Consider the following 26,542-nt stretch of genomic DNA (forward strand, 5'->3'; position numbering starts at 1 on the left):
CTATTGGTCGCCTGCTGTGTGACGTCGCTGTGACGCCGCACGACCCGCCCCCTTAGGAAGGAGGCGGGTCGCAGGGCAGGTAAGTGCATGTGACGCTGCAGTAGTGATAATGTTCGCTACGGCAGCTATCACAAGATATCGCAGCTGCGACGGGGGCGGGGACTATCGCGCTCGGCATCGCTACCATCCGCTTGCGATGTCGTAGTGTGCAAAGTACCCCTAACACCATTTTATTGAAGAGTTCATGAAATATTTCTAGATTCTACTGTGCACGTGCCAGCCATAAGTGTGATGACAGTGATGGGGGAAGAAATGTACATAGAGGCCAACAAGCACTCAGGGGAGGAAAATGAACCCAAGACCCGACCCACATAGTCCTGCGCAAATGCACAGACCTCTCAAGCAATGCTTTCATTTCTGGACCTTTAATTTTTTTCTGAGTTGCATAAAGGGGGTGTCCATCTAATTTTTTGGTTTAATAATTAAAAAAAATGAGGCGTACTCCATTTATTTTTGATCCCCTATTTCTACTTTTCATGCTGAGTCTTTTGACTGGAAGAGCATGAAATCGCTGCAGCCAATCACTGGCTGCAGCATTGAAACAAATGTTTCTGCCAAGACTGTTAGATTTTTAAACACAATAAGGCATCAACGTATGACACTTCTTATATTTTAATCCACCTGATGAGATTCTAGCAAGATTAAAAGTTATCACCTAGTCACTGGGTACAAGGTTTCTACTGGTTGTCATTCAATGGAAATCTTCACTGTTACTTCTGCTGAAAGCGTATATGTCCAGTCATGTGAGGGATACATGAGTGCAAGGTTTGCTCCAAGACAGCTTTTATAATGGCATTGTAAAGAGTCGAGTACCTATAAAACTCTGCTGATATTTTTTTTTGCCACAAGCAGATCAGACACAAGCTTGCTTCTCTGCTAGACCCGCATATATAAAAGGTGATCTCCTTGCTGCATTCTTCAACAGTCACCAAAGGGAAGGCTTGATTCTTGTTTTAATGCATTTTCAGAAGCGATTTCTTCATTTTGGAATACTTTTCTTTTCCATGTTAAGTAATGTTTTTTTTTTTGTTGTTTTTTTTGTCAGTTATATGTTTCTAACATTCTACTAGTTATCTTTAAATACTTTATCACAACTTTTATTCGGACATGTGACCAAACAATATGATTGGGGGAAGAGTGTCTTAAGCGGACTTTACACGCTGCGATGTCGAGCGTGATAGCACCCACCCCCATCGTACGGCCGATATGTGGTGATCACTGCCGTAGCGAACATTATCGCTACGGCAGTGTCGCACACACATACCTGCCTAGCGACGTCGCTGTGACCGGCGAACCATCTCCTTTCTAAGGGGGCGGTTCGTTCGGTGTCACAGCGACGTCACTGAGCGGCCGCCCAATCAAAGCGGAGGGGCGGAGATGAGCGGGACGAACATCCCGCCCACCTCCTTCCTTCCTCATTGCTGGCGGGACGCAGGTAAGGAGAGGTTCCTCGTTCCTGCGGTGTCACACGTAGTGATGTGTGCTGCCGCAGGAACAACAAACAACATCGTACCTTCAGCAGCAACGATAATTGGGAAGAGGGGGGCATGTCACCGATTAGCGATTTTGAATGTTTTTGCGACTATTCAAAATCGCTCATAGGTGTCACACACAACGACATCGCTAAAGCGGCCGGATGTGCGTCACAAATTCCGTGACCCCAACGAGATCGCTTTAGCGATATCGTAGCGTGTAAAGCCACCCTTAGAAAGTAAACCCAAGAGGCATCAAGTAAAGGGGTTGTTTGCAATTAAAGAACACTTTTAAAGGGAACCTGTCAGCAGATTTTTGCCACCTTACCTGAGAGTAGTATGATGTAGGCCGAGAGACTCTGAATTCATTGATGTATCACTTAGATTACTGGGTGCAGCCGTTCTAACACAATCAGAATTTTTATTTTTAGCACTGCAGCAGAGCTAAGAGAGTTCCCCGTCTGCACTAGGCTCTCTATAGAGATTGTTCATTGATAGTAAGGTGCCTATCAGAGGAGGGGGCGTGTCAGACTTCCCTGTGAGTGACATTGCAGTAATGATAAGTCCTGCTGCTTACACAATCAAAGCAAATAAACAGTAGATCGGACCTTGACAAGACAGACATTCCTGAATTTTCTGTGTTAACCCTTGCAGAATACTGTCTTCAGCTTACATAGCAAAAACCTGCTGACAGATTCACTTTAAAAGGTTATTCCCAAGATAAGTTAGAATAGAGCTAGCTAGATTTCTCGGACCCTCCGCTATCCTGAGAAGTCAGGATCTGCCTCTGTAGAGCACCATCTTGAATGGAGCGCAGGTGCACATGCTTCACCTCCTTTCAATTCATTGACTTTGGCACTGCGGTAGACCATTCTCAGGATCAATGGCGGTCTCAGTAGTCAGTCCTCCAGCAAGAACGTTTTACTCTACTCTATAGACATGGAATAACTTAGTATATTCAGAATAACCCTTTGATATTGTTTTATTTCTTAAGACCCTAACAAATAAGGCGAGAGAAGGGACGATCAAAAATGGATTACATACGATATGCTAACATTAGCTTCACTTCTAATAATTAAATGATAATAACAGTAATAATGGCTAGTTTATTACATATGTACACATCAGCTTTCGGGTGGCATTTTAATTTTGTGTGTGTTAAAGAGGCCTATTATTTAATTTCTGATAACATTTGCTTTGCATTTCTGGCAACACACTTTGTATAGCAAAAAATAAAATAAAATTAGAAACAGAAAAAAAATATATATTTTCAGAATTTTGCTCCCTCTTGGGCAGACTGGAGCAGAAGAGTTGGTTTAGAATCAGCTCCCAGGGTGAACTCAACTGAAGTGGAGATGTTTTGTGAAGCTTTGGTTCAGTGTTCATTTTGGTCTCTGCAGTAAGAAGCAGCGGTCTACCCAAAAGACAGAAAAATCCAGTAAAAAAAAACCGACTTTTACAATACTGTATTTTAAAGGAGCTGTAAACACAAAAACATTTCTATTTAAAAAAAACAAACAACTGGGGTGGGAGAGAGGACATAACAAATTGAATTTGGGGTGGGGTTTGGCGAAAGGATATTACATAAATTTGGGGAGGGGGAGAAGATGTTACATGAATTTGGGGTGGGGGTCGGCGAGAGGATATTACATGCATTTGGGGTGGGGTTTGGCGAGAGGTTATTACATGCATTTGGGGTGGGGGTCTGCGAGAGGATATTACATGAATTTGAGGTGGGGGTCGGCGAGAGGATATTATGTGAATTTGGGGTGCGGGTCGGCGAGAGGATATTACATGAATCTGGGTTGTGAGGGTGGGAGAGGAGGGAGGACATTAGATAATGATTTAGGGGTAGGAGAGTGAAAGAGAGGACATTAATGTAACTCCCAGGCTGGCGTCCTCGCATTCTCCTGCTCCCCTCCCCCAGCGAGGATACCAGCATTCTCCCCTATCTGGGCATCCTGCTGTGGGGGTTCTGTCCCCACATCATGCTGCGACCTCCCGGAGCATCTGTGCACCTTGTAGAGCTCCAGTCTCTCCCGTAGTGCGTGTCCGCGGCTACGCCCCTTTTTTTAAAGGGCCAGTGCCCTCCTAACCTAAAAGTGCTCCCAGGTCAGCTGGGAGGCTGTAGGTACTTAAGGCACCCTAGCTCCATGCTAGATGCCTGAGCAATGAGTTTAGTCATTGCTAGTTGTCAGGTCCCCTAGCCCTGTGCTGCTGTTGCTGTTCCGCTGTGCTAGACATACTGCTTATACCTTTCTGTATTGCAAAGTCCCACTCCCACTACCTGCTGCTGTGAGCCATCATATCGGCTGCCTTCCACGATACCTGCTGCTACGAGGTATTGGCTTCAGCTGCTGGTATCCATCCAGGATGGAACCTCTACATCAGCTGCTGCCATCTATCCATCCTCTCGTCAAACAATCCATCCTGGACGGAACCTGTACACCAGTTGCTACTTCAACTCTATACCAGAGACTATTGCTCCCATATCCCTGGAGCCAGCTAACGCAACACAGTCTTCCGGAGTGGTACCCAGATCCTATCTGCAGCGTAACACCTTCACTATCAGGAGCTCCGTAGAAAACCAGGTTCGGGTCAGTCAGATTCCTCTGGGTTTTCTGTGTGTTGCGGCCCAGTGGGTCCACTAAAATCCCTGCTTGCCCGGCGAGCCTAACAATTACATGATGAATTGGGTGTGGAAGAGAGGACATTACATAATAAATTGGGGGCTGGAAGAGTGGGAGACAGGACATTATAGAATCAAGTGTGGGAGAGTGAAAGAGAAGACATTACATAATGAATGGGGGATAGGATTGTGGGAGAGAGGACATTATATGATTATTTGGGGAGAACATGTAATTTCAATGAATTGGGGAGTGAGAGGAGCACAGTGGTGGGGAATTCGGGACAGGATAGTGAATTAGGGGAAAGAGTACAGAGGCTAATTAATTTATATTTTTATTGTGTGAGGATAAGGTGGCTAATTATAGTTAATAGGGGCACAGTGATGGCTTATTATCAGTTTATATTTTGAATGGTGGGGTTCATGTAGAGTCCTCTTTTTATTTTTAGGAGCGTGGTGATCAGTGTGGTCAAACTCTGCAATAACCATGCCATGGCGTTAGGACATCACCTTGAAGGTTTGACAAAATGGAGAAGAAACAAAGAAATAGGATGTAATCAGACAAGATGTCAGCGGTCACTGGATGCAAGTATTTATTCTGTATCTGCACTGTAGAAGAGAAGGAATATATGGTTAACTGGGGGTACTAACCAACTGCTGACTCCTGTTTACGCAGACAGACCGCAGTAAATAATGCATGCCGAGCGATCTGCAGTGGATCTGTACCGCCCCGCGGCCTCGGCTGCGACCGCCGAGCCGCTCGGATCCGTGCTCATTCTGCGGTCGGTGGTTCGAGCCTCTCACGGACCCGGGGGTCACTTTGCTCTGTAAGGGAGGCTGGCGCTACACGCAGGGGATGCGGGGATTTCGGGTGTCGGGGTGATTGCTCGTGACGCCACCCACGGGTCGTGGTGATGGTGGACACCATCGCTGTGGTAGAGGTGAGGGACTCCCGGGAGCGGTGTCAGGGCACAGCTTTGGTGTTAACCCCTCCGTGGGTAGCTGCAGTGTGTCCCGGGGCCCAGTTGCGGGGAGCTGGTGCAGGGCGCAGTGCTGCGGTGCGGCGCGGTGCCGGATGGCACTGTTGTACTCACGATTAAGTCACACAGAGTCACTGGTAAACCAAACGTGGTGATAGCCGGCTGCAGTCCACTAGATGGGTTGGCCGAGTCCACCTTTCTCCTGCACCTAAGTGTAAATGGACCACGGTGCCTAAGCACAGGTGGTCTGCTCCCCGGCGGGTGTGTCGAAGGAGCTCCTTTGCCCGCAGGCGCTAGCCCTTGGATCTCTGGCCTCTGACGGTGGCTACTATCCGGTCGGGTTGGGGTGTTGCCTTCAATCGGGACTTTGGTGGGAAAGAACCCCGGGAGGTCCAGATCCTCAATCAGTGAATTTGACTATGGTGGTGGCCTACGGCCTAGTCAGGGTCTGAGTACCCATCCTGGTGCTCCGCTATACTGTTGGCTCCCCGGTTCGGTTCCGGCGGGTTCCAACCCTGTCCCGGTCCCTACGGTTCCACCGGTCATGTTCCCGGTCTCCTGCAGGCAGCCCCTGCCGTCTGCCTGCCTGACTGTTTGGGGGGTTCTAGGCTCCAACCCAGGCCCCGCGCAGAACTGCACTTCACTCTACTGCTCCCCAACTGTACTGTACTGAACTGTTTACTGTTTTCCTGCCTCAGGCCAGCAGACTCCTCGGTGGGCGTGTCTTTCTGCCTGACTCCACCCACCTGGTGTGCCTGTCCAACACTGAGGGAGGCAATCAGGTCTTTGTGGTTGACGGGTGTTACCTACCTAGTGTGGGGGGGTGTGTGGTGTAGTGACCTATGACCCCTGGGGTGTCCAGGGCGTCACAAATCTGTAATAGATCACTCAGAAAACATGGGCTGCCCTACTTTTCAGCAGGTAGAGTCATGTTTGCACAGGACTTGCACTGTCGGGAACAATGATGTTTTGAGCAGAAGATCATTTTACCCAATAAATGAGTGCTTTGCTTGTTCATTGTGTGGTTGGCAGCCGGTATAGACTAAAAGATTATATCTTTAAGGGGCTGTCCACTACTAGGACAACGTCTTCTGATTCCACTTGTTTCACCCAGTTACAATAAAAGACCATATACTCACCTCCTGTTCTGGTGCCATTGCAATGCTGTTGGTAATCGTGGTTCAATTTAGATTGTCCGTTGTGGCCCGGTAGCTTGGAGCTTTCTGGGCCCCATTCCCCACTGTGGCTAAGTGAGGGAGCCTGCTCTCAGGAGTGGGCCACTTGTTAGGAAAGCCCTATCCCACTCGTTGCGCTAGTGCCCCCGATCTCTGAGCTTCGTGGGAAAACTCCATAAAGGCCCTGTCCTTCGCAGGTTAATTGCCGGGTCACCTGAAGCTTCTCCCCGATCTAAGGTCCATGTACCCCGCCGTGCCATCGGTCCCGGACCGGTGATAGGACCAGGCTGCTGACCTTCCTCCTTGATGGGTTCTAGGCACCTAGCCTCAATCCCCTGTGACCGGGGGTCCGACTCCTCTAGGTCCAGACCACTACTCCCAGCTTCCTCAGAGCTCCTCACAGCTCGAGGGCTACCACTCGACTCCACTGACACCTCCCACCTCCTCTGCCTGAGCCTTAGGTGGGCGGCCCTATTCCTGCTTAAGCAGCCCACTGGTGTGCCTGACAGGTATGGTGCAAGATGTATCTAGGATTTGTGAATGCTGATGGAGGCAGTACTGCAGGATAGAGACCCAGAACCATGGGAGGTTGAATACTGCACGGGGAGGGCAGTTTGTGCAGTACTCTATGAAGACCTGAATAGTCCAGGAGGGTCACACATGCGCACCTTGCTAAGGTGTCCCCAGCCTATTGCTGGGATGCATCAGGTATTTAAGGCTCCCTCCCCTGATGAGAGGGGCCAGAGCCAGTCTTTAGGGTTCTATCCTACAACCTGTGTATCGGTCCAGCCTCTCTGCTCTGGTCTGCAAGCCTCCAGCACCAGTCCTGCATGCAATCAGTTCTGTCCTTTCTGATCCCTGGTACCAGTCTGTATCCTGCACCTGTGTCCATACCCGTCTGCACCTGTTGTCCTGGCTGTCTGAGCCGTTTTGGTTGCACCTGAGTCTGATGTCCCGAGTCAGAAGTTCTTTTCCTGCCTCTCACTGTCTTGTTGTTCACCATCCACACTGTGCCTCTTGATCTGCCCGGTTGTGTCTGTTCTACATGTCCTGCTTTCTTAGGCTGCTTTCACACATCCGGTTGTAGCAGTGCGGCACAATCCGGCGCTCTGCTGAAAAAACAAAACCGTTTTTTTTGCCTCCAGTTTCCTTTTTTCCAGCATTGACTTGCATTGGCGCCGCATCGGCTTGCGTGCCGTCCGTATTTTGCCGCATGCGGCAGATTTAGCTGATGCGGCGGCAGGATGGAACGTTCCCTGGCATGTTTTTTGCTCCGGCAAAAAAACTGCATCGTTTCGCATCCGGCCGATGCTGCGCATTTTTCATTGCATGCCTATGGACGCCGGATGCGGCGCGATGCGGCAAAAACCGCCTCCGGCACCTGCATGCGGTTTCTTCCACTGCGCATACTTAGTAGCGTGCCGCAACCGGAAAAAAACGGACGGGCCGCATATAAAAACTTATGCAAAGGATGCGGTGTTTTCGCCGCATCCGTTGCATAGGTTTCACAGCCGGATTGAGCCGCAGTGTTCAAACCGGATGTGTGAGCACTGTGCCTTGCGGCGGCCCCTTAGTTAAGCTCCTCCTACTAAAAGTAAGTCTGGTTTCCCCCTGTGGTCCATTGGGTTCACTTCCGCTCGCTGCCCTCACCAGCGGTGAGCATTACAACAATGAATACTAATTACTAACAGCCACCTCACCAGTAGGCTACGTGTAGCTCCCATCCATTATGTAGGCAGGGCTTAATTATATGGGGTAGGGCTTAATTTCAAGGTCAAAAATATTGCACTTCAAATAAAAATAAAGTGAACATGAAACGAACTGATTGAAAGCGTTGAGTATTTGTGTTTGCAGCACCTTTAGGTGGGTAATAAATTCATATGAATACTTTTCTTTACACAATTGCACATGCCAAAGGATGAAAAACAGAATAAAAAAATATGACATTAAGTGAAGCACTTACAGGTATTCAAGGTGAAAGAGACCAGCAAAGGCATCGTCTCGAATGACAGTAAATGAGTTAGAATTCAGCAAGCTGAAAATGAAGACAGCAGGTTAGAGGCGAACCAGACTTTATGGAGCTCAGAATTAGTCAAGCAGAATGTATTGACTGCTCTTACACAGCACTGAGGAGTGCAATATTCTGCCATTCACTGCTGAGTCAACCGGCGCTGGCTTCAGGAGGACTCAACACTAATGCGTCAGGAAGCTGTTTAGCCGAAAACTTCACAGCCTCGCTTTTCTGATAAAACCAGGCATCTGAATTTTAAATGGGGTCTTCAAAATGTTTAGTAGTTTGTCACCCCCAAAACACAAACTAATTACAAAGTCATATAGGCGACTTGGCCCCTATAAAGATTATATAAGCAGTATATATTTAATTGGTGTAAGAATTCTTAAAACTTGTTTAATTCCAAATTGAGCTAAATATCTTGTAGAAATCCTTGATCTCCCCCGATTTTGCTGTTTTTTTTTTATTTTGCTCTGCTTTGCACCATTAGGCTGATTTCAGACGTCTGTATTTAATCAGGTACAAGACACACGCATGGGTATGGTCATACATGTGTCACAGCATCACCGGTGACAGGTGAGTATCCAGCTAACAGTGTGTGTGTCTGTGCAGTGACGTCCAGGAGGTCTTCAGAGTTCCCAATGAACTCTGATAACCTCCTGATGACACCCCCACGGCACCCGCGCTATAGCAGGTGTCACGATGGTGACTTCACGGGTTCATCAGAGTTCATTGGGAACTCGGATGACCTCCTGGAGTCACTGCACACACACTGCTTGCTGAATACTCACTTGCCCCCAGCAATGCTGTCCCCGGCACTGTCCCAGCAATGCTGTCCCCGACTCCAACTTCCAGGTCCGAGGTGCAGTGAATATTCAATGAGCATAATTAGTGGGGGTCAGTTGCAGGAGAAAGCAGAGCTGGAGACAGGTGAATATAGAAAATCTTTTTATTTTTAAGTGATGTGTTTTCTCCAGTATATGTCACACGGATAACATGATTGTGCAATCCATGTGACACCCGTGATGCCGGAGAAAAAACAGACATGTCTCCGTGTGTACGTGCGTGGCCACGCCTAGTCACACGGTCCAAGTGAAAACATGGACGTGTGCGTAGCTCCAGATTATAACATGGGTACGTGTGGCAGTGTGGCATCCGTGTTAAAAATGAACGTTACACGTACCAGAAGCACGGACGTCTGAAACCAGCCTTATGGAGATATTTACATCTATTGCTTTTGGAGAACAACATGTGAAATGTCCACATATAGACCAAATTGGCGTATCTCTGGGGACATGTGCTTTCAACCTTCCCAACCAGATGCTACCAATCATAGGATGGCAGCATCTGAAACTGCTAGATCAGACGCTTAGCTGTGATTAGCAGTGTCTGTGAGAGAGGAGTAAAAGTGCAAGCCCCAAGACAAGACTTGGACTAGAAGCAGAGATTTCACATATTGCACTTCAAAAGAGAAAAATGTGAATGAAAAGGGCAGCAGAATCAGAAAAGCTCAGGGATTAGAGGTATTTAACTTAATTTTTTGAGAAAGTGACATGTCCTTATGTGTTTTTGTTGTCTGTTATAAAATGTTAACTCAACACACTGGTACGCCAAGGGGGCCATTTTTTTTGTATATATTGTGTATAGTGGTCATGTGGTTCCCAAGATCAGCACTGGCATTTGAGTCCTTAAAGATTATTAAAATAAAAAATGGAAAAAAAGCAAACCAAAAGTATAATAATAATAATGATAATAAAAATATTAATAATAGCAATAATAATTGTTCAAAAAGCTAACATCAATACATGCAAAGTTAAAGCATTTTTAAAAGCATATGAGGAAAAGAAAATCAGGCATACATTTCATAAGCAAAAGACATTTTAGAATAGGTCAGGTAGCATTTTAAAGTTTACGAAAAGTTGCATTTTATAATATTTTCTAGTTATTATTTTTTTTTTACCAACTCATCTATATAACTTGTGTATGCATTTAATAGACACAATTTATTCTACATTGTTAAACGTAAATGTTTTCAGAAATTACAGTTTCTAGAGAAATATACTTAATAAACCCATAGGAAAAAAAGGAACTTCCCCTCATCCAAATACAAAGCTCTTGGTGAGTGTGGCATAGAGGAGAGGGGAAAGCCATAGCCAGAGGAGTAGTTATGGTAGTTGCTATTGCTCATGGGGCCTGGAACCTATGGGAACTCAAAAGGTCCCTTTAGCCCATATGAAAACACTATTACTATTAAAGACCCATGATAGTTGGGGCCCTGTTGGAGATTTTGCATTGGAACCCACAAACTTCACAAACTTACGCTACTGGCAATAGGTCAAATCCAACTCATATCTCTTGATGGTCTGGGTCATCCCAATCCACAATTTGGAGACATATTTTTGTTGCAACAAGAAGCCCTGTTCATAAGCCTCATCCAAAAGGGGACTAAGGGCGGCTTTGCACGTTGCGACATCGCAAGCCGATGCTGCGATGTCGCACGCGATAGTCCCCGCCCCCGTCGCAGGTACGATATCGTGTGATAGCTGGCGTAGCGAACATTATCGCTACGCCAGCTTTACATGCACTCACCTGCCCTGCGACCGTCGCTCTGGCCGGCGACCCGCCTCCTTCCTAAGGGGGCGGGTTGTGCGGCGTCATAGCGACGTCACACGGCAGGCGGTCAATAGGAGCGGAGGGGCGGAGATGAGCAGGATGTAAACATCCCGCCCACCTCCTTCCTTCTGCATATCCTACGGAAGCCGCGGTGACGCCGGTAGGAGATGTTCCTCGCTCCTGCGACTTCACACACAGCAATGTGTGCTGCCGCGGGAGCGAGGAACAACATCGGACCGTCGCGTCAGCGTAATTATGGATTACGCCGACGCTGCACCGATGATACGATTACGACGCTTTTGCGCTCGTTAATCGTATCATCTAGGCTTTACACACTGCGATGTCGCATGCGATGCCGGATGTGCGTCACCTTCAATTTGACCCCACCGACATCGCACCTGCGATGTCGTAGTGTGCAAAGCCCGCCTAAGAATACCTTTTCTTGTACGTGTATGCATGACCCAACTCTTGAGATTTAGTAGAGCAAGATGGATAGTGAGGTCATGGTACGTAACAAGAAACAGATGTTAAAATCTATGAACATCTTTGCACAATCTTTATGAAATAAACTTATTGCAATTGGCTTTAAAGTCCCAATGTTTTGAATTCGTACACCAACCCGGGCCCTATATTAGGTTTATTCCCAGCATCTCCAATATCTGTGTGTAACACCAATCTGATCCCGCTGTTTGAAAAAACACAACTTTTGAAGTGGTCTCCCAGTCTGTGTAACAGTCTAGCATCTAGTCCGGAAGGGAAGCATCTGATTGAGTAAAGGGGGTGTTACACGCAGCGATATCACTAGCGATATTGCTGGTGAAAGCACCCGCCCCGTCGTTTGTGCGTCACGGCAAATCGCTGCCCATGGACACAAAGTAATTCGGAGCCATCACACGTACTTACCTGCCTAGCGACGTCGCTGTTGCCAGCGAACTGCCTCCTTTCTAAGGAGGCGGTTCGTGCGGCATCACAGCGGCGTCACTAAGCAGCCACCCAATAGAAGCGGAGGGGCGGAGATGAGCGGCCGTAACATGCCGCCCACCACCTTCCTTCCGCATTGCCGGCGGCCGCAGGTAAGCTGCAGTTCGACGTTCCCGAGGTGTCACACATAGCGATGTGTGCTGCCATGGGAACGACGAACAAACTGCATCCTCTACAATCAACGATTTTTTAAAAATGAACGACGTGTCAACGATGGACAATAAGGTGAGCATTTTCCATCGTTAACGGTCGTTCCTTGCTGTCACACGCAACGCCGTCGCTAACGATGCCAGATGTGCATCACGGAATCCGTGACCCCGGCGATATATATCGTTAGTTAACAGTCTAGTTGCTTTGCCTGAATTCACGCCCACCAGGACTCGATTGATGTCCTGATCAAAGATAAATGCTCCCCTCCAAAGTTTTTACCGGCTTTTTTTTTATTTCATATATAAGATGGTGGCACTTCCAAGTGGGAGCTGCCTTAAGAATGGTCAGGTCACTTCTTTAAGCCACTTTATGACTTTCTATTAGTGATGAGCAGACACACAGATATACGGGATTGGCGGGTCCAACCGGATTTTTTAAAAAACCCGGTTCCAGTCTGGAATTGATCCTGGATATTTGCCAGGTCGAAATATAAGTCTATGGGGGCCAGAATCCGACGCTTTAAAATGTTAGTAAAAAGAATAGGAGGATTAGAGCAAGAGCGTTATACTTACCGAGTCTTCTGCAAGGCTGTAACGCTATTTCTGGAGCTGCTCATTATCCTTCATGCATATGCACTGCTTCCCCTGCCCACCGGCAGTCCTGGGGTCTCTGATTGGTTGCAGTTAGATAGCGTCCCCACCCTGTGTGACAGCATATCTGACTGCTTTCAATTAGAGTCACTTTGTGTGTGTCTATATTAGTGTAAAAATAAATAAATAAAAAAAAAATTGACATAGGGTCCCACCATATTATGATAACCAACACAGAAAAAGCATAGGGCTACAGGCTGCAGCCTCCAAATCTTGGCTGTGTATCAAAATAAGAGGGAATGTATGCGGCTTTTTTTTAAATTATTTAAAAAAATCATTTTAAAAAATGGTTTGTAGTCCCCCCCCCCAATTTTGACGTGTGGTTCCCCCCAGCCATGATAAAGTCAACAGCTGGAGGCTGGTATTCTCAGGCTGGGGAGACCCATGGTTATTGCCCCCCCAGCCTAAAAATAGTAGCCTGCAACCAGAATTGTCGAATCCATAAGATGCAACAATCCCAGAAGTTTACCCAGCTCATCCAGAATGCCCTGGTGCAGTGATAGTCCGGGTAATAAGGGGTTAATGTTAGGATGCAGTTTTGATGTAATTTTTTTTTTACCATGCAGTGTAGATTGGGTGCAGGAATATGGTGTTAAAATGTCACCACAAATCTGCATCTCTTGGCAAACCCCCCCCCCCTGCAGTGTTCTGCTAGGAGATGCAGGTTTGTGAACTCAGTGACCTCAATGAGGTCACTGAGTTTAATGAGGTTACCTGAGGTCTGCAGTTACAAGTAGAGGAACCTCTGCAAATAAACTTAGTGACGTTACCGCTCATTGCTGTGGCTCAGTTATTTTCTGCCTGAAGCCACAGCATGCGGACATGTTCTGTGCCCACACCCTGTCACTTCAGTAACATAACAGAGCTGAAATCATTGTGGGACCTCATGTGGATTATGTCGGAACTGGGTGTTTGGAGTTAATAATTTGGAGAAAGAGGGTGTTTTTTTTGCATTTTATTTCAAATAAAGATTTTTTTTATGTTTGTGTTTATTTCTTTTCACTTACAGATTAGTAATAGGGGTGTCTCATAGACGCCTCCCATTACCAATCTAGGGCTTTGAGGCAGTTGTGAGTTGTCATTAACTCCTTATTACCCGAACTGCCACCCCACCACGGCAATCAGGATAAGCCAGATAAAACCCCAGCCTGAGAATATCACCCTCCAGCTGTCGGCTTTATCATGCCTGGGTATCAAAATTGAAGGGCCGCGCATTGTTTTGTTTAAATCATTTATAGAAATAATTGAAAAAAAGCTGTATGCGGTCCCTCTTATTTTGATACACAGCTGAGATAAGCACCTGTCTTGGGGCTGCAGCCTAAAGCTGTATACTTTATCTGTGCTGGGTATCATAATATGGAGGGACGCTATGCCAATTTTTTTATTTATTTATTTTTACACCAATAGAGAGGCACACACAGGGTCTGGGATTGAAAGCAGTCAGACACACTGCCACTGAGAGTTGGGGTGCTATCTCACTGCTACTACAGAGACTTAGCGACTGTCGGTGGGCGGGGGAAGCAGCGCATATACATGAAGAATAATGAGCGGCCTCGGAAGTAGTGTCAGCGGCCCAGAAGCAGTTTTACAGCTGTGCAGGAGATTCGGTAAGTATAGTGCGCCTACATTCCACAGGTTTTTCTTTTTTTTTTATTTAGTTGCCGAATCCTCCTTCTTCTGAAGCTGTGGTGCATGTGTGACACCCTGGCAAAACCAGGGTGTCACAGAGGCCTGCATCCATCTTTTTGGTGCAGATCTCACTCTCCCTTGGGGAGTTTCCAAAACAGTTACACATAACACCAGTGGGCGGAGCCGAGAGGTCTGAAGTGCCTGGGAGGAAACTATATAGGGAGTTTCCAGTTTTTGCAGTGAGCAGTTTGCAGGAGGTGTGGAGTCTGGAAGGAGCTCTGGTGTGGAGCTTGGGGAGACTGGCAGTAAGGGCCTCAGGAAAAGGCCAGCCGCTTGTGGGGAACCGAAGTGGACCAGGACAGGGTAGTGGCCCGCCGGTGCTGACTGTCGGGACCCGGTCCGGACTCATGCACGAAGCAGACACAGACAACAGGCAGGAGAAAAGCACCTGTATTACACCCCTGGGTGAGGGGCCCGTCCTCACAGCATCCGAGGGCACCAGTTACCAGCAATTTGGTTAATTCCTGGACTTGTGTCAGTTAATGCCTTATATCGTGAGTACTCCTGCACCACCTGGTCCAAGCCGTGGACTACACCCGTTACTCCCAATCCATTACACTGAGCCCCGGGGCATTCACCCCTACCCACGGAGGGGTTAACATCCAGTTGCCATTCCATCGCCCCCGGGTGCTCCCCAATAGCAGCGGTGGTACTCCACCTTACCACACACCGTGGGTGGCGTCACGAAGTATCTACAACAAATCCCCTGCACATACATCGCCCCTTTTTTATTTGAGTGTCCGCACGACCCCCGGGTCCGGAGACCCCTCAAGCCACTGCGAATCCGGATCCGAGCAGCTCGGCTGCTGGCACGGGGGCGGCACACATGACGCGTCCTACGTCATGCACACTCACCTGCATTGAGTTGCTGCGCAGGTGCACTATAATACTTTGATCTGCCCTGCTCAGGGCAGATCAAAGTGTGCCTGCGCAGGACCTCAATGCTGGCATGTGTGCATGACGTAGGATGCGTCATGCACTCCGGCTTCAGAAGAAGGCGGACAAAGATGGCCGAAAGAAGAGGCGCCGCACCCAGAGAACGGAGACACCCATCTGACCCATCTGCACTGTACCAACTGTTTAGGTGAGTATTATAAAGTCATTTTTACTTTCTACACAGCGGCCTGGGCTCTTATATACAGCATGTTAGAATGCTGTATATAAGAGCCCCGTGGTGGTGGCCGCAGCTTATAGTTACCAAATCTGGTGACAGGTTCCCTTTAAATACAGAAGCTATACAACATAGTCTAGCTGAATACCATCTTTTGCACAGCACATGCAGTCTTGTCAAGCCGGAGAGCGATGTACTGGCATGTTCTTCAGCGGGATTACTGACGGTATGTTCAGAAAACCTCTTCCTCTGCGATTACTTTATTTCACAGTTTTAAGAACCTCTTTGAAAATGTACATACTTATAAGAGAATATTAGCAGCTCGTTTTATACAATTCACGTTAATAAGATTCTGTCTTAAGCTTAACTCCTTCAAGAGTACAATATGTATAAGAAATAGCTGAGAATATAAAAAATGGTAATCCCCTCGCCCCTAATTCATTATAAATCCCAGCTATGTACTTTGCATGAAGAAAGCATTTAGCGCACACGTACAGTTTCCAAGTGTTGATTTAGCTTTGATTAATGAGGTCCACTCTGGGTATAATACGGAGCTTTTCTCCTATTCTGCAAGGAGGTATATTAAATAATAACTGCTGATTCCTGCAAATGCCACGTCTGAAAAGCGTCTAATGTATAACAATGTAAAAACACCATTAACAGGGAGGAATTAGGGTTATAAAGAAATAATTAGAGCAAAAATACTGCTCTTTATAGGAGAGATTTTTTTACATCTACCGTTTAGGATTATTAATAGATAAGTAGTGTATGTTATTGGGGAATGACTATGTGTAGCTCATATTGTCGCGGGCGGAGGAGGGGACGCCGCGCTCTCCCACTGCTCGGGTCCGGCTGCTGCTGCGGCTGCTGTGGCCTGCTGCTGCTGCTGCTCGGTGGCTCGAGCGATGGGCCGGATCCCGGGGACTCGAGCGGCGCTCCTCGCCCGTGAGTGAAAGGGGATTGGGTTTTGGGATAGTTTATTGTCCGTAACGCCACCCATGGTTGTGGTGATTAAGTGGACACCACCGCTGCTCTTTCTGGGGAGCCCGGGAGTGATGGTACGGAGCAGCCAGTTGTTGGTTTGCCCCTCCGTGGGTAGGGGTTTTGGTGGTCCCGGGACCCAGTGATGGGGTTGGTATGGTGGACAGGCGGGTATGGGGCCTGCGGAGGTGCAGGGGCGCAGGGACAGCGCTGTGCCGCACGGCACGGAGGTACTCACTCAGCCAGTAAACACGACACAGTTCTCGGTAAACAAACGGCTGGTTGGACGGGTCCCTCGGACGGTTACGGTGCTGATGTTCCCTGCAGTTAGCGGTGACGGTCTCTTCCCTGCACCTATGTAACGTCTTTTTGGTAGCGATGGGTTCCCACCGGTTACCCACTCCTCGGCTTCAATCTGGGCCGAAGGAGCCCTACTTTGCCCGCAGGCGCTGGCCCTGGGAAACTGGTGCCTTGGCGGTGGCGGTGTCTCCCCTTCACGGTCGGACTGTTGCCTTCAATCGGGACTTGGTTGTTAGGAGACAGAGGTCCCCTTCACTGACGGATTTGGCAAATTATGGCGACTCCTAGCCTTACCGGGATCCGAAAGGCCCCTGCCCTGGTGCTGACTGTTCTTCGTATACCGCTCCGGTACCGCCGGGTCACCACCCGTCCGCGGTCCTTCCAGCAACCTCCAAGCAGTCCCCCTGCAGACTATCACCGCCATCTGCTGACCTTGCTGTCTCAGTCCGGGGCACACACCCGGACCAACTTCAGGCTTTCTTAACTGTTCCTTTTCTGTCGCCACTCTTACTGTCCTCCTTTACCACTTCCTTCTACTTCCCTAGCTTAACTTGCTTCTCACTCAAGCACTGCCTGAGCTCAACTCTCTCTGATCTGCCTGGTTTTCCCGCCTCCAGGGCTGTGAACTCCTCGGTGGGCGGAGCCAATTGCCTGGCCCACCCCCTGGTGTGGACATCAGCCCCTGGAGGAAGGCAACAAGGATTTTAGGTTAGCCTAGGTGTACCTGCCGGGAATGTGGGGTGCATGTGATGTTGTGACCTGTGACCCCTGGCTTGCCCAGGGCGTCACATTCCCCCTTAGCAAAACGCAGACCGTCCTCGGGCTGCCCGTCCAACACCGGTTTTATTTTCCTTTTGTTTTTCTGAAAAGATAAGAAAAATGGTAACATATATACAAGTAGGAAAACATCATCCCCCATCGGGAGGTTCATTTCTTAAACGTTACGGTTTTAAACGGTTAACGGTTACGGTCTCCGCTCTCTCCCACCCAAGTAACCTGGCCCTGATGCTGCCCCTAAAACCCAGGCACCACCCCTTGACCCCAGTCCTGAACCAGTTACCCGAGCGGGATCTGTCCTTCCCCTCCAGAGGGTAGCCACCGGTTCCTGTGGTGGCTGGGCCCCAGCCTGCTCTGCTGTGGGCCCTCCCTCCAACCTGCCTCTCCGGAGGCGGTAAATGCGGAAACGGTAACGGTAAAACAACTTATTTACAAGCCACTAGCGTCTGTGGTTGCCCTGCAAGTTCACGGGCTTGTCCATAGAAAGTTCTCTATGCAACTAAGGGGTCCCCACGGGGACAACGGTGCCGGCAACGGCCGGTTGCAAATCACGGTGCAATCAGGTGACTGTTCGGTAATCAATTCTTCATTTTCAACTTTTTAAACAACCAGACTGGTGGTCCCAACGGGGACTGGACAACGGGGTTCCGCTGCCCTACTCAGAGTCCTCGACTTCTTCTGGGGGAGGAGGCCCAGCACTTACACGGGACTCTTGGCTGCCCCTCAACTTCGCATCTAGGGCAAACCACCCCCTCTCTCCACAGTGCCGGGTGTACTGCACTATGTCGTCCGGCATCAAGTTACGACCGGGGTGCTCCTCGGGCAGGTGGGCATTCACATCCCGCCGGGCTATAAACACTTCAGCCTCCAGGCCCGGTTCATAAATAAACCCAAAGACCCGGCGGACATCAAACCGCCTCACCTGTCCCTCATACAGCGGGCCCCGGACACGGAAAGTCGCTTGTCTCAGACTCTCCTTTTCTCTGATTGCACGGGCCACCAGCTCCGCTTTCTTCCTCTCCCTCTCACCGATCTCCGGGCCCAACGGTACCGGCTCCCTGTCCCAGTACGGCGCTGCTGCGAGCTCCGGCGCACGGGTCGGGCCCCGCGGGACATTCTGAACGCTGCCCACTGTCAGGGATCTGAGCGGCTGGTCCCGCGGTGTCTTGGCCTTCGGCGCCGCCTTGCAGCGGCAACCCGGCGCAACCTTAGCCAAGGTGTGGGGGATGGGCACAGGGGCTTTCCGCGGTTGGGCCTTCGGCACGGAACGGGTTATCAGCTCCGGCTCGGGGGACTTCTCGGAAGACGCCTCCGGTTCGATTTTTGGGGCTTTCCAGGGCAGCACCTCCGGTCGACTACGGGCTCCGGCTGCAGGTCGGCCCGCCTGGGCGGGCATGCTGGGTATCGCTACCGGTGACGGTGGTAGTGGGCCTAATGGCGGGGTCACGGCTTCCGAGACGGGTGGCGAGGGAGGCAGCAGGGGGAGAGGGTTTGGACCGGGTCCCGCAGCCGCGATGACCGGCCCTTCAAGGGCATCGGGGCGTGGGTCACTCACCCTCCCTTCCTCCGCTTCCTCCTCGCGTCTCCGCACAGTCGCTATGACATCCGCCATGTCGGTCTCCCACTCCTCTATGAGGAGCTGCATCTTGACCTGCAGCCTCTGGTAGAGCTGCGCGGTCCGGATCTCCACCCACGCCGCGGTTCCAGGCGCGGGGGCTACGGTGCTGCGGGACGGCATGAACATGTTGCTGGCGGCCTCTCCCAGGAACAAGATGTCTGCAGAGTCCTGGCGTCCCTGCTTTTATAGCCGCGGCTACATGCGACCAGTCGCCATTTCGTCCCCCTTAGCCTTTTTCCGGCCCCTCCTCTATCGGGGCAGGGTTTTGGCCTTCGTGCCTCCACTACTCGAGAAGACGCTCGAGCGGGAACTTTTCGCGCCAAAGATGGCGACTTCTGAAATTTTCCGGCCAGATACCTCCGGCGGTCACAAGGCGCACCTCTACCCAACGGCAGAGCGGTAAGATCCTGTTCGTGACGCCAAGTTGTCGCGGGCGGAGGAGGGGACGCCGCGCTCTCCCACTGCTCGGGTCCGGCTGCCGCTGCGGCTGCTGCGGCCTGCTGCTGCTGCTCGGTAGCTCGAGCGATGGGCCGGATCCCGGGGACTCGAGCGGCGCTCCTCGCCCGTGAGTGAAAGGGGATTGGGTTTTGGGATAGTTTATTGTCCGTGATGCCACCCACGGTTGTGGTGATTAAGTGGACACCACCGCTGCTCTTTCTGGGGAGCCCGGGAGTGATGGTATGGAGCAGCCAGTTGTTGGTTTGCCCCTCCGTGGGTAGGGGTTTTGGTGGTCCCGGGACCCAGTGATGGGGTTGGTATGGTGGACAGGCAGGTATGGGGCCTGCGGAGGTGCAGGGGCGCAGGGACAGCGCTGTGCCACACGGCACGGAGGTACTCACTCAGCCAGTAAACACGACACAGTTCTCGGTAAACAAACGGCTGGTTGGACGGGTCCCTCGGACGGTTACGGTGCTGATGTTCCCTGCAGTTAGCGGTGACGGTCTCTTCCCTGCACCTATGTAACGTCTTTTTGGTAGCGATGGGTTCCCACCGGTTACCCACTCCTCGGCTTCAATCTGGGCCGAAGGAGCCCTACTTTGCCCGCAGGCGCTGGCCCTGGGAAACTGGTGCCTTGGCGGTGGCGGTGTCTCCCCTTCACGGTCGGACTGTTGCCTTCAATTGGGACTTGGTTGTTAGGAGACAGAGGTCCCCTTCACTGACGGATTTGGCAAATTATGGCGACTCCTAGCCTTACCGGGATCCGAAAGGCCCCTGCCCTGGTGCTGACTGTTCTTCGTATACCGCTCCAGTACCGCCGGGTCACCACCCGTCCGCGGTCCTTCCAGCAACCTCCAAGCAGTCCCCCTGCAGACTATCACCGCCGTCTGCTGACCTTGCTGTCTCAGTCCGGGGCACACACCCGGACCAACTTCAGGCTTTCTTAACTGTTCCTTTTCTGTCGCCACTCTTACTGTCCTCCTTTACCACTTCCTTCTACTTCCCTAGCTTAACTTGCTTCTCACTCAAGATCTGCCTGAGCTCAACTCTCTCTGATCTGCCTGGTTTTCCCGCCTCCAGGGCTGTGAACTCCTCGGTGGGCGGAGCCAACCGCCTGGCCCACCCCCTGGTGTGGACATCAGCCCCTGGAGGAAAGCAACAAGGATTTTAGGTTAGCCTAGGTGTACCTGCCGGGAATGTGGGGTGCATGTGATGTTGTGACCTGTGACCCCTGGCTTGCCCAGGGCGTCACAATATATTGGACATTTACAGCCAAGTTATAGACTTCATTTTCACTTGGTCAAAGCAATGGTATAGGAAAACGTCTGCATCTTGAGGATGACACTTGACGGACCAAATGGATAGGCCCTAGGCTGGATCAGTAACGGGCAGGGACCTCAGACACAAACAAGGTAGAAGTGTCTACTGCTATGGGCTGCTATTATTAAAAGTTAGTTAGTTGGACCTTTTGGGTTGACGATTGACTTAAAATCAACTCCCAAACCTACTGCCAGTTTTTATAAGACACTTTCTTCAGGCAGTGGTAGAGGAAAAAGTCTTTCACAAAAAACATGATTTTTATGGAGGCCAATTCTCCACCACTGGCATAGAAGTCTACTCACCACTGCTTGGCTGCCAGTAAAGGCCTTAAAGATAAAAAATAATGACATAGATCCATCCTCCCCTGACGTAAACCCTTATTGAGAACTTTTGACCCTTCTTAAATGGGAAATCTAGGGTGAAGGAGAAAAGTTACCTCTCTGAACACCGTCTGCAAGGTTTTGGTTGGTGCTGCTCAAAAAGTTGATCAACAGATTAAAGGTAACCTGTCACCAGGCTTTTCCCTTATAAGCTGCGAACACCACCAGTGAGTACTAGAGTACTGTATATAACTGCCCGGGCCGTTCTGTTGTCACGACGCAGACTGAGGGAAAGTCCGGCATGAGGCCAAACACAGAACTTAACAAGGGTAACACCACGACAAACAAGAGGTTCACCAGGGACACCTTAACAATGGTGGGCCCTGATACTACTTAGAGAGAAGATGGACACCTCCTCCATTTACCTGCCGCTGTACCCTGCACTCCTAGCCAGTCCCTACAGGTTCCTCACTTGTTGCTGAACAGGAAGTTGAAGCTTTGAGTGACCCTACAATAGTCCTGGCTAGTGAGTGGGCAGGTAAGGGACACTAGCCCCACCACTGCACTAAAACAACACGCCAGGGAAGGAAGACAGACAGGGGGAAACACAACGATAAACTGCTGCAGTCAGCACCAAGACTGCATTCACCACAGGAACTTCAACAGAGGGTTAGAGCAGCTCCTTCCACCTCCAGGGCCAGGATCCAAATGGCAAAGAATAACTGGCACCCTCTGCTAGCAGCAGAGGGTATATGAGGGGACCAGGATTAGTCCCAAACCAGAAACACCTGACCAGGATTCAGAAGCTGCTGGAAAGAAAACTGACATTAATCCTATGACTGCCGAAGGAAAGGAAATCCAAATAATATTGAGAGTCTAGCATGGAAATGACTCTCGTCCTGAATGTGTCACTAGTCTCATAATGCAGAGAGACAGACGAAAAACATCTATGTAAAGTAAAAAAACATCTTTTATTATACTCACCTGTGGGACAGTCGGCTCTGATGGGCATCGCTCGTCTCGGTCCGGCACCTCCTCTCTTCTTGCGATCGCTTGCCGCAATTGCGCTCCTGCACATATGCACTTTTCTCTGCCCTGCTAAGGTCAGATTACAGTATTGTAGTGTGCATGCGTTCTTTGACCTTTCCCCACTCCTGCGCATTACAGTACTTTGGTCTGTCCAAAATAGGGCAGAGAGAAGTGCGCATGTGCCGGAGGACAATGGCGGACTCTGTGTGGATGACGTAGGATGTGCCATCCACATCAACCAAGAAGGAGGATGGCGATCACAAGATGATAGGAGGTGCTGGACCAAGACCAGCGATGCCCATAAGACTGACTTGGTGAGTATAATAAAAGCTGTTTTTATGTTCTACAGAACGGCCTGGGCTCTTATATACAGTATTCTAGTATGCTGTATATAAGAGCACACTGGTGGTGGCCGCAGCTTATAGGGGAAAAACCTGGTGACAGATTCCATTTACTCCATGAATGGAGGATCATGACTGGTATTGAAAAGAAGGGCAGCTATATTGGTCACTGATATTTTATTCTTTTGAAAATGTAAATTTATTTTCGTATATTTTGAGTTATTTGGATATTATTCTCACTTTAACAGATCAAAATAAACAATTGAGATGGGAAAATTAACATTTTTCATTTATTTCTATATTAATTCTACACTAATAGTTGCTCAAATAATTCTTCAGATGTAGATATTCTCCTAAAAAAGAAAAAAACTAACTTTTACTTTCTTAAATATTCAGGTTTCAAAACCTTTTGGACTGATCAATAGCACTATAGTTGATAATAAAATAAAAAATACAAATTTCCTAATAATTATGCACTCAGTTTAGAGGACTAGTAAACCTACTGCTATGTAGTCCATCCATGCCGCCACCACTGATTGGCTGGTTTCTGTGTGCGCTGTGCATAGGCAGAAAGCTGACAATTAGTGATGAGGGCGGAGTTATACAGAGCTCAGCTTTCAGAGAACTGATAGAACTACAGCCGCTAAAACATCGATTTTATCAAAACTATAGAAAGCAGCAAAGTAAGTGCCACGTTGCTGGAATCAGGGTCTCTGCCGCTACATCATACTGCTCTCAGATGTGGTAGCAAAAACTTGACAGATTCCCTTTAATTGAAATTATAATTAACATCCCAGAAATCAGATTTACAACAGTGATTAAGGCTATGTGCGCACTAGAGATGTGAAGTTTCTCGAGAAAATCTTCTCGAGAAACTTCTGGGAGTGAAGATTTGCTGACCTCCGGAAAAAATCCGCGGCAAAACCGCATGCGGATTTGCCGCGGATTAGCCGCGGATTAGCCGCGGATTTACCGCGGATTTGCCGCGATTTTCCCACGGGTGGTTCCCTGCGGATTTTTGCAGTCTGTACTGCAGAAATCCGCGGGATACCTGCGGATTTAATGGACATGTTCATTTTCTCAAGAAACTTTCTCGAGAAACTTTTCTCAAGAAACTTTCTTGAGAAAAATCCGCACCAGTGCGCACAGCTTTTTTTTTTTCTCATAGAATTTCATGGGAAATGTCTGCACAAAGATTGCAGACATTTCTCAAGAAATTTCCGCGGCAAATCCGCGGGTAAATCCGCGGGTATTTTGCTCTAGTGCGCACATAGCCTAAAGGAGTGGTCTGACAACGAAGGTTGCACCTACATGTATAGCAAATCAGCCCCTACCAATATTCAGGCTTGGCTACAAAATCTCAACAAGAAAAAGAAACATAGTTCTCACGTGTTGGCTGCTGATGTAAATTCTGAGATATATACAGTATATATATATATATATATATATACATACATAATATCTCTCTATATAAGTAGATATATATATATATATATATATATATATATATATATATATATACACACACACCGTATACATATATATAAATATATATATATATATATATATATATATATATATATACACACACACACAGACACACACACTCATATATATATATATATATATATGTGTGTGTGTGTGTGTGTGTGTGTGTCTGTGCGTGTGTGTATATATATATATATATATATATATGTATATATACTGGGTGTGTGTGTATATATATATATATATATATATATATATATATATATATATATATATATATATATATACATATATATATATATATGTATATATATATATACCTATATATACTGTATATATATGTATATATATATGTGTATATAAATATATATATATATATATAAAATATATATTTATGTTTAAATATCTGCATAATTTAATGTTTTGCGCACTGTAATAAAATTCAATATTAATTTTTTAAGACTTTTTATATAATCGTATATATTTTTAATAAAGCAGTTAATTGTAGTAACCGCAAAGGTTTCATGCTGTGCTCCCTTAGAGACATCACTGTGGTTTTATAGAGAGGAGTGCAGTTTTTTTGATCCCTTCCAATCAATAATATAGAGAGCAGTGGATATCTTCTGTGTGCATGTACAAAGAAGCACAATTCTCGCAGAGATCCTACTACATTTTCTAGATGTTTGGTAAAAGGGAAAACACATTGGAGCAGTGAGTAGCACTGTTAGCGGTGATGTGTTCAGCATGGCAATGATACCCTGTACCAACAGCAATGAAAGGGGCTACAGTCGAGGTTTTGTTATGGAGGGCCGTACTCACAGCAGCTGTAGGGAGGGCAGATGAGAAAACATTCTGTCCTTGATCTCAGAAAACGTCCCATTGACCAAACTCCTGCAAGAATGAAGGGAAACAAGAGTCAAAAAATGATTGACTATAGCATGTAATAGAGAATAAAGAGATTATAAACCTCTGTACCACTAACGTATCAGAATATTGGCTGCTATTCACTAAAATGTAAAGAAAAAAGCAAATAATGAAGTTATGAATCCAGAAATCTGTGTAACGGTACGGTTCCATTTGCGCATAGCTTCCGATGTGAGCGCATCAGCAGCGATATGCTAATGAACCTCTGCAGCGATCGTCAGCCGAGGGTCATGCGACTGTGATGCGACCTTGCAATTGTATCACAGCCATAGAGAAGAGGGAGGGAGCACTTTCTCCCCATCTCCTCCGTGGCCTGTCTCTGATGACATGTGAGTGCAGTCCGATGTTTCACACGCACCCATAGACTTGTATGGGGGTGTGTGAGCCGAGACTCGCTGCCAATATGCCGATATAGCATAAGAAATCAAACGCAGATGGACACTTCCCCATAATTTTGCAGTAGAGTGAGAGCAATCCGATGTTTTATCAGATTGCACTTGTCCGTGCAAAACACAAGTGGAACCGAGCCCTAAGGGCATGTTCCCACATTGCAGATTTAGGTGCAGATTTTCTGCACCTAAAACTGCATCTCTTTGCAGGTAAAACGCTGCAGAAAAAAAGCACTTTTTTTGCAATTTTTGTGTGGTTTTTTTATACATTGAGTTTTTGGAAAATGCTGAGAAAAACACAGAAACAATTGACATGTCAATTGTTTGGTGCAGTTTTTTTTTTTGCACCAAAATCTGCAAGGAAAAAATCTGCAACGAGGGCACAGCACACTTCAGGATTCTCATAGACTTTGCTGGGATGGGTTTTCGAGGGACCGACACCCATCGGACCAGACCACCCCTAGGTGAGTATTATAAAGGTGTTTTTTACGTTATACACAGCGGCCTGGGCTCTTATATACTATATTCTAGAATGCTGCATATAAGTGCTCACTGGTGGTGGCCGCAGCCCATAAGGGACAAATCTGGTGACAGGTTCCCTTTAAAGCAAAATAAATAAAATAATAGTAAAATATATATATATATATATATATATATATATATATATATATAAGTGCAGTACAGAGCAGTGCGAGGTAATGTAGGTGAAAGGTGAAATCTGTCTGGCAACAGCCAGTGAGTGGACAGTTGGGAAGAGCCTGTGGGGGCGGAGCTAAAGCTGAGGAGATGAGTGATCTCAGATAGGCTACGGCTAGTGAGTAGGATGGACGAACAGACTGTCTAGTCATGTTTTGGTCGCACTCTGTGGGTGACATGTGTAGACTGCAACGTTGAGACTGAACAAGAATAGTGTGGGAGAATGAACAGACACACGGAGGATAGTTGTAACCCAAAATGGTAAACTAAACCTGAGACAGGTAAAGAAGTCGAATGTGGCCCTTGTAGGTAGAGTCTAGAAAGTATCAGGCCCTGGATTGATAACAGCTGAAATGTAACAGGCTGGAACGGCTTGGGACATGAGTCCTGCAGTCTTGTGCAG

The 26,542-nt window shown here is 48.0% G+C and overlaps 1 protein-coding gene across 2 annotated transcripts in view; it reads right to left on the reverse strand.

Moving 5' to 3' along the window:
• LGI2 (leucine rich repeat LGI family member 2) overlaps positions 1-26,542 on the reverse strand; it is a 98,636-nt gene that overhangs the window by 60,371 nt on the left and 11,723 nt on the right. The window contains exons 2-3 of one of the 2 annotated variants that reach the window (XM_075346938.1): positions 24,950-25,021; positions 8,277-8,348 (exon numbers count right to left, since the gene is read on the reverse strand). In XM_075346938.1, the coding sequence (XP_075203053.1) occupies positions 8,277-8,348; positions 24,950-25,021 (144 nt within the window). The remainder of the gene's footprint in view (positions 1-8,276; positions 8,349-24,949; positions 25,022-26,542) is intronic. The other variant, XM_075346939.1, reaches the window with a different exon arrangement.

This window comes from Anomaloglossus baeobatrachus, chromosome 1, assembly GCF_048569485.1.
Source record: "Anomaloglossus baeobatrachus isolate aAnoBae1 chromosome 1, aAnoBae1.hap1, whole genome shotgun sequence".
NCBI classification, from domain to species: domain Eukaryota; kingdom Metazoa; phylum Chordata; class Amphibia; order Anura; family Aromobatidae; genus Anomaloglossus; species Anomaloglossus baeobatrachus.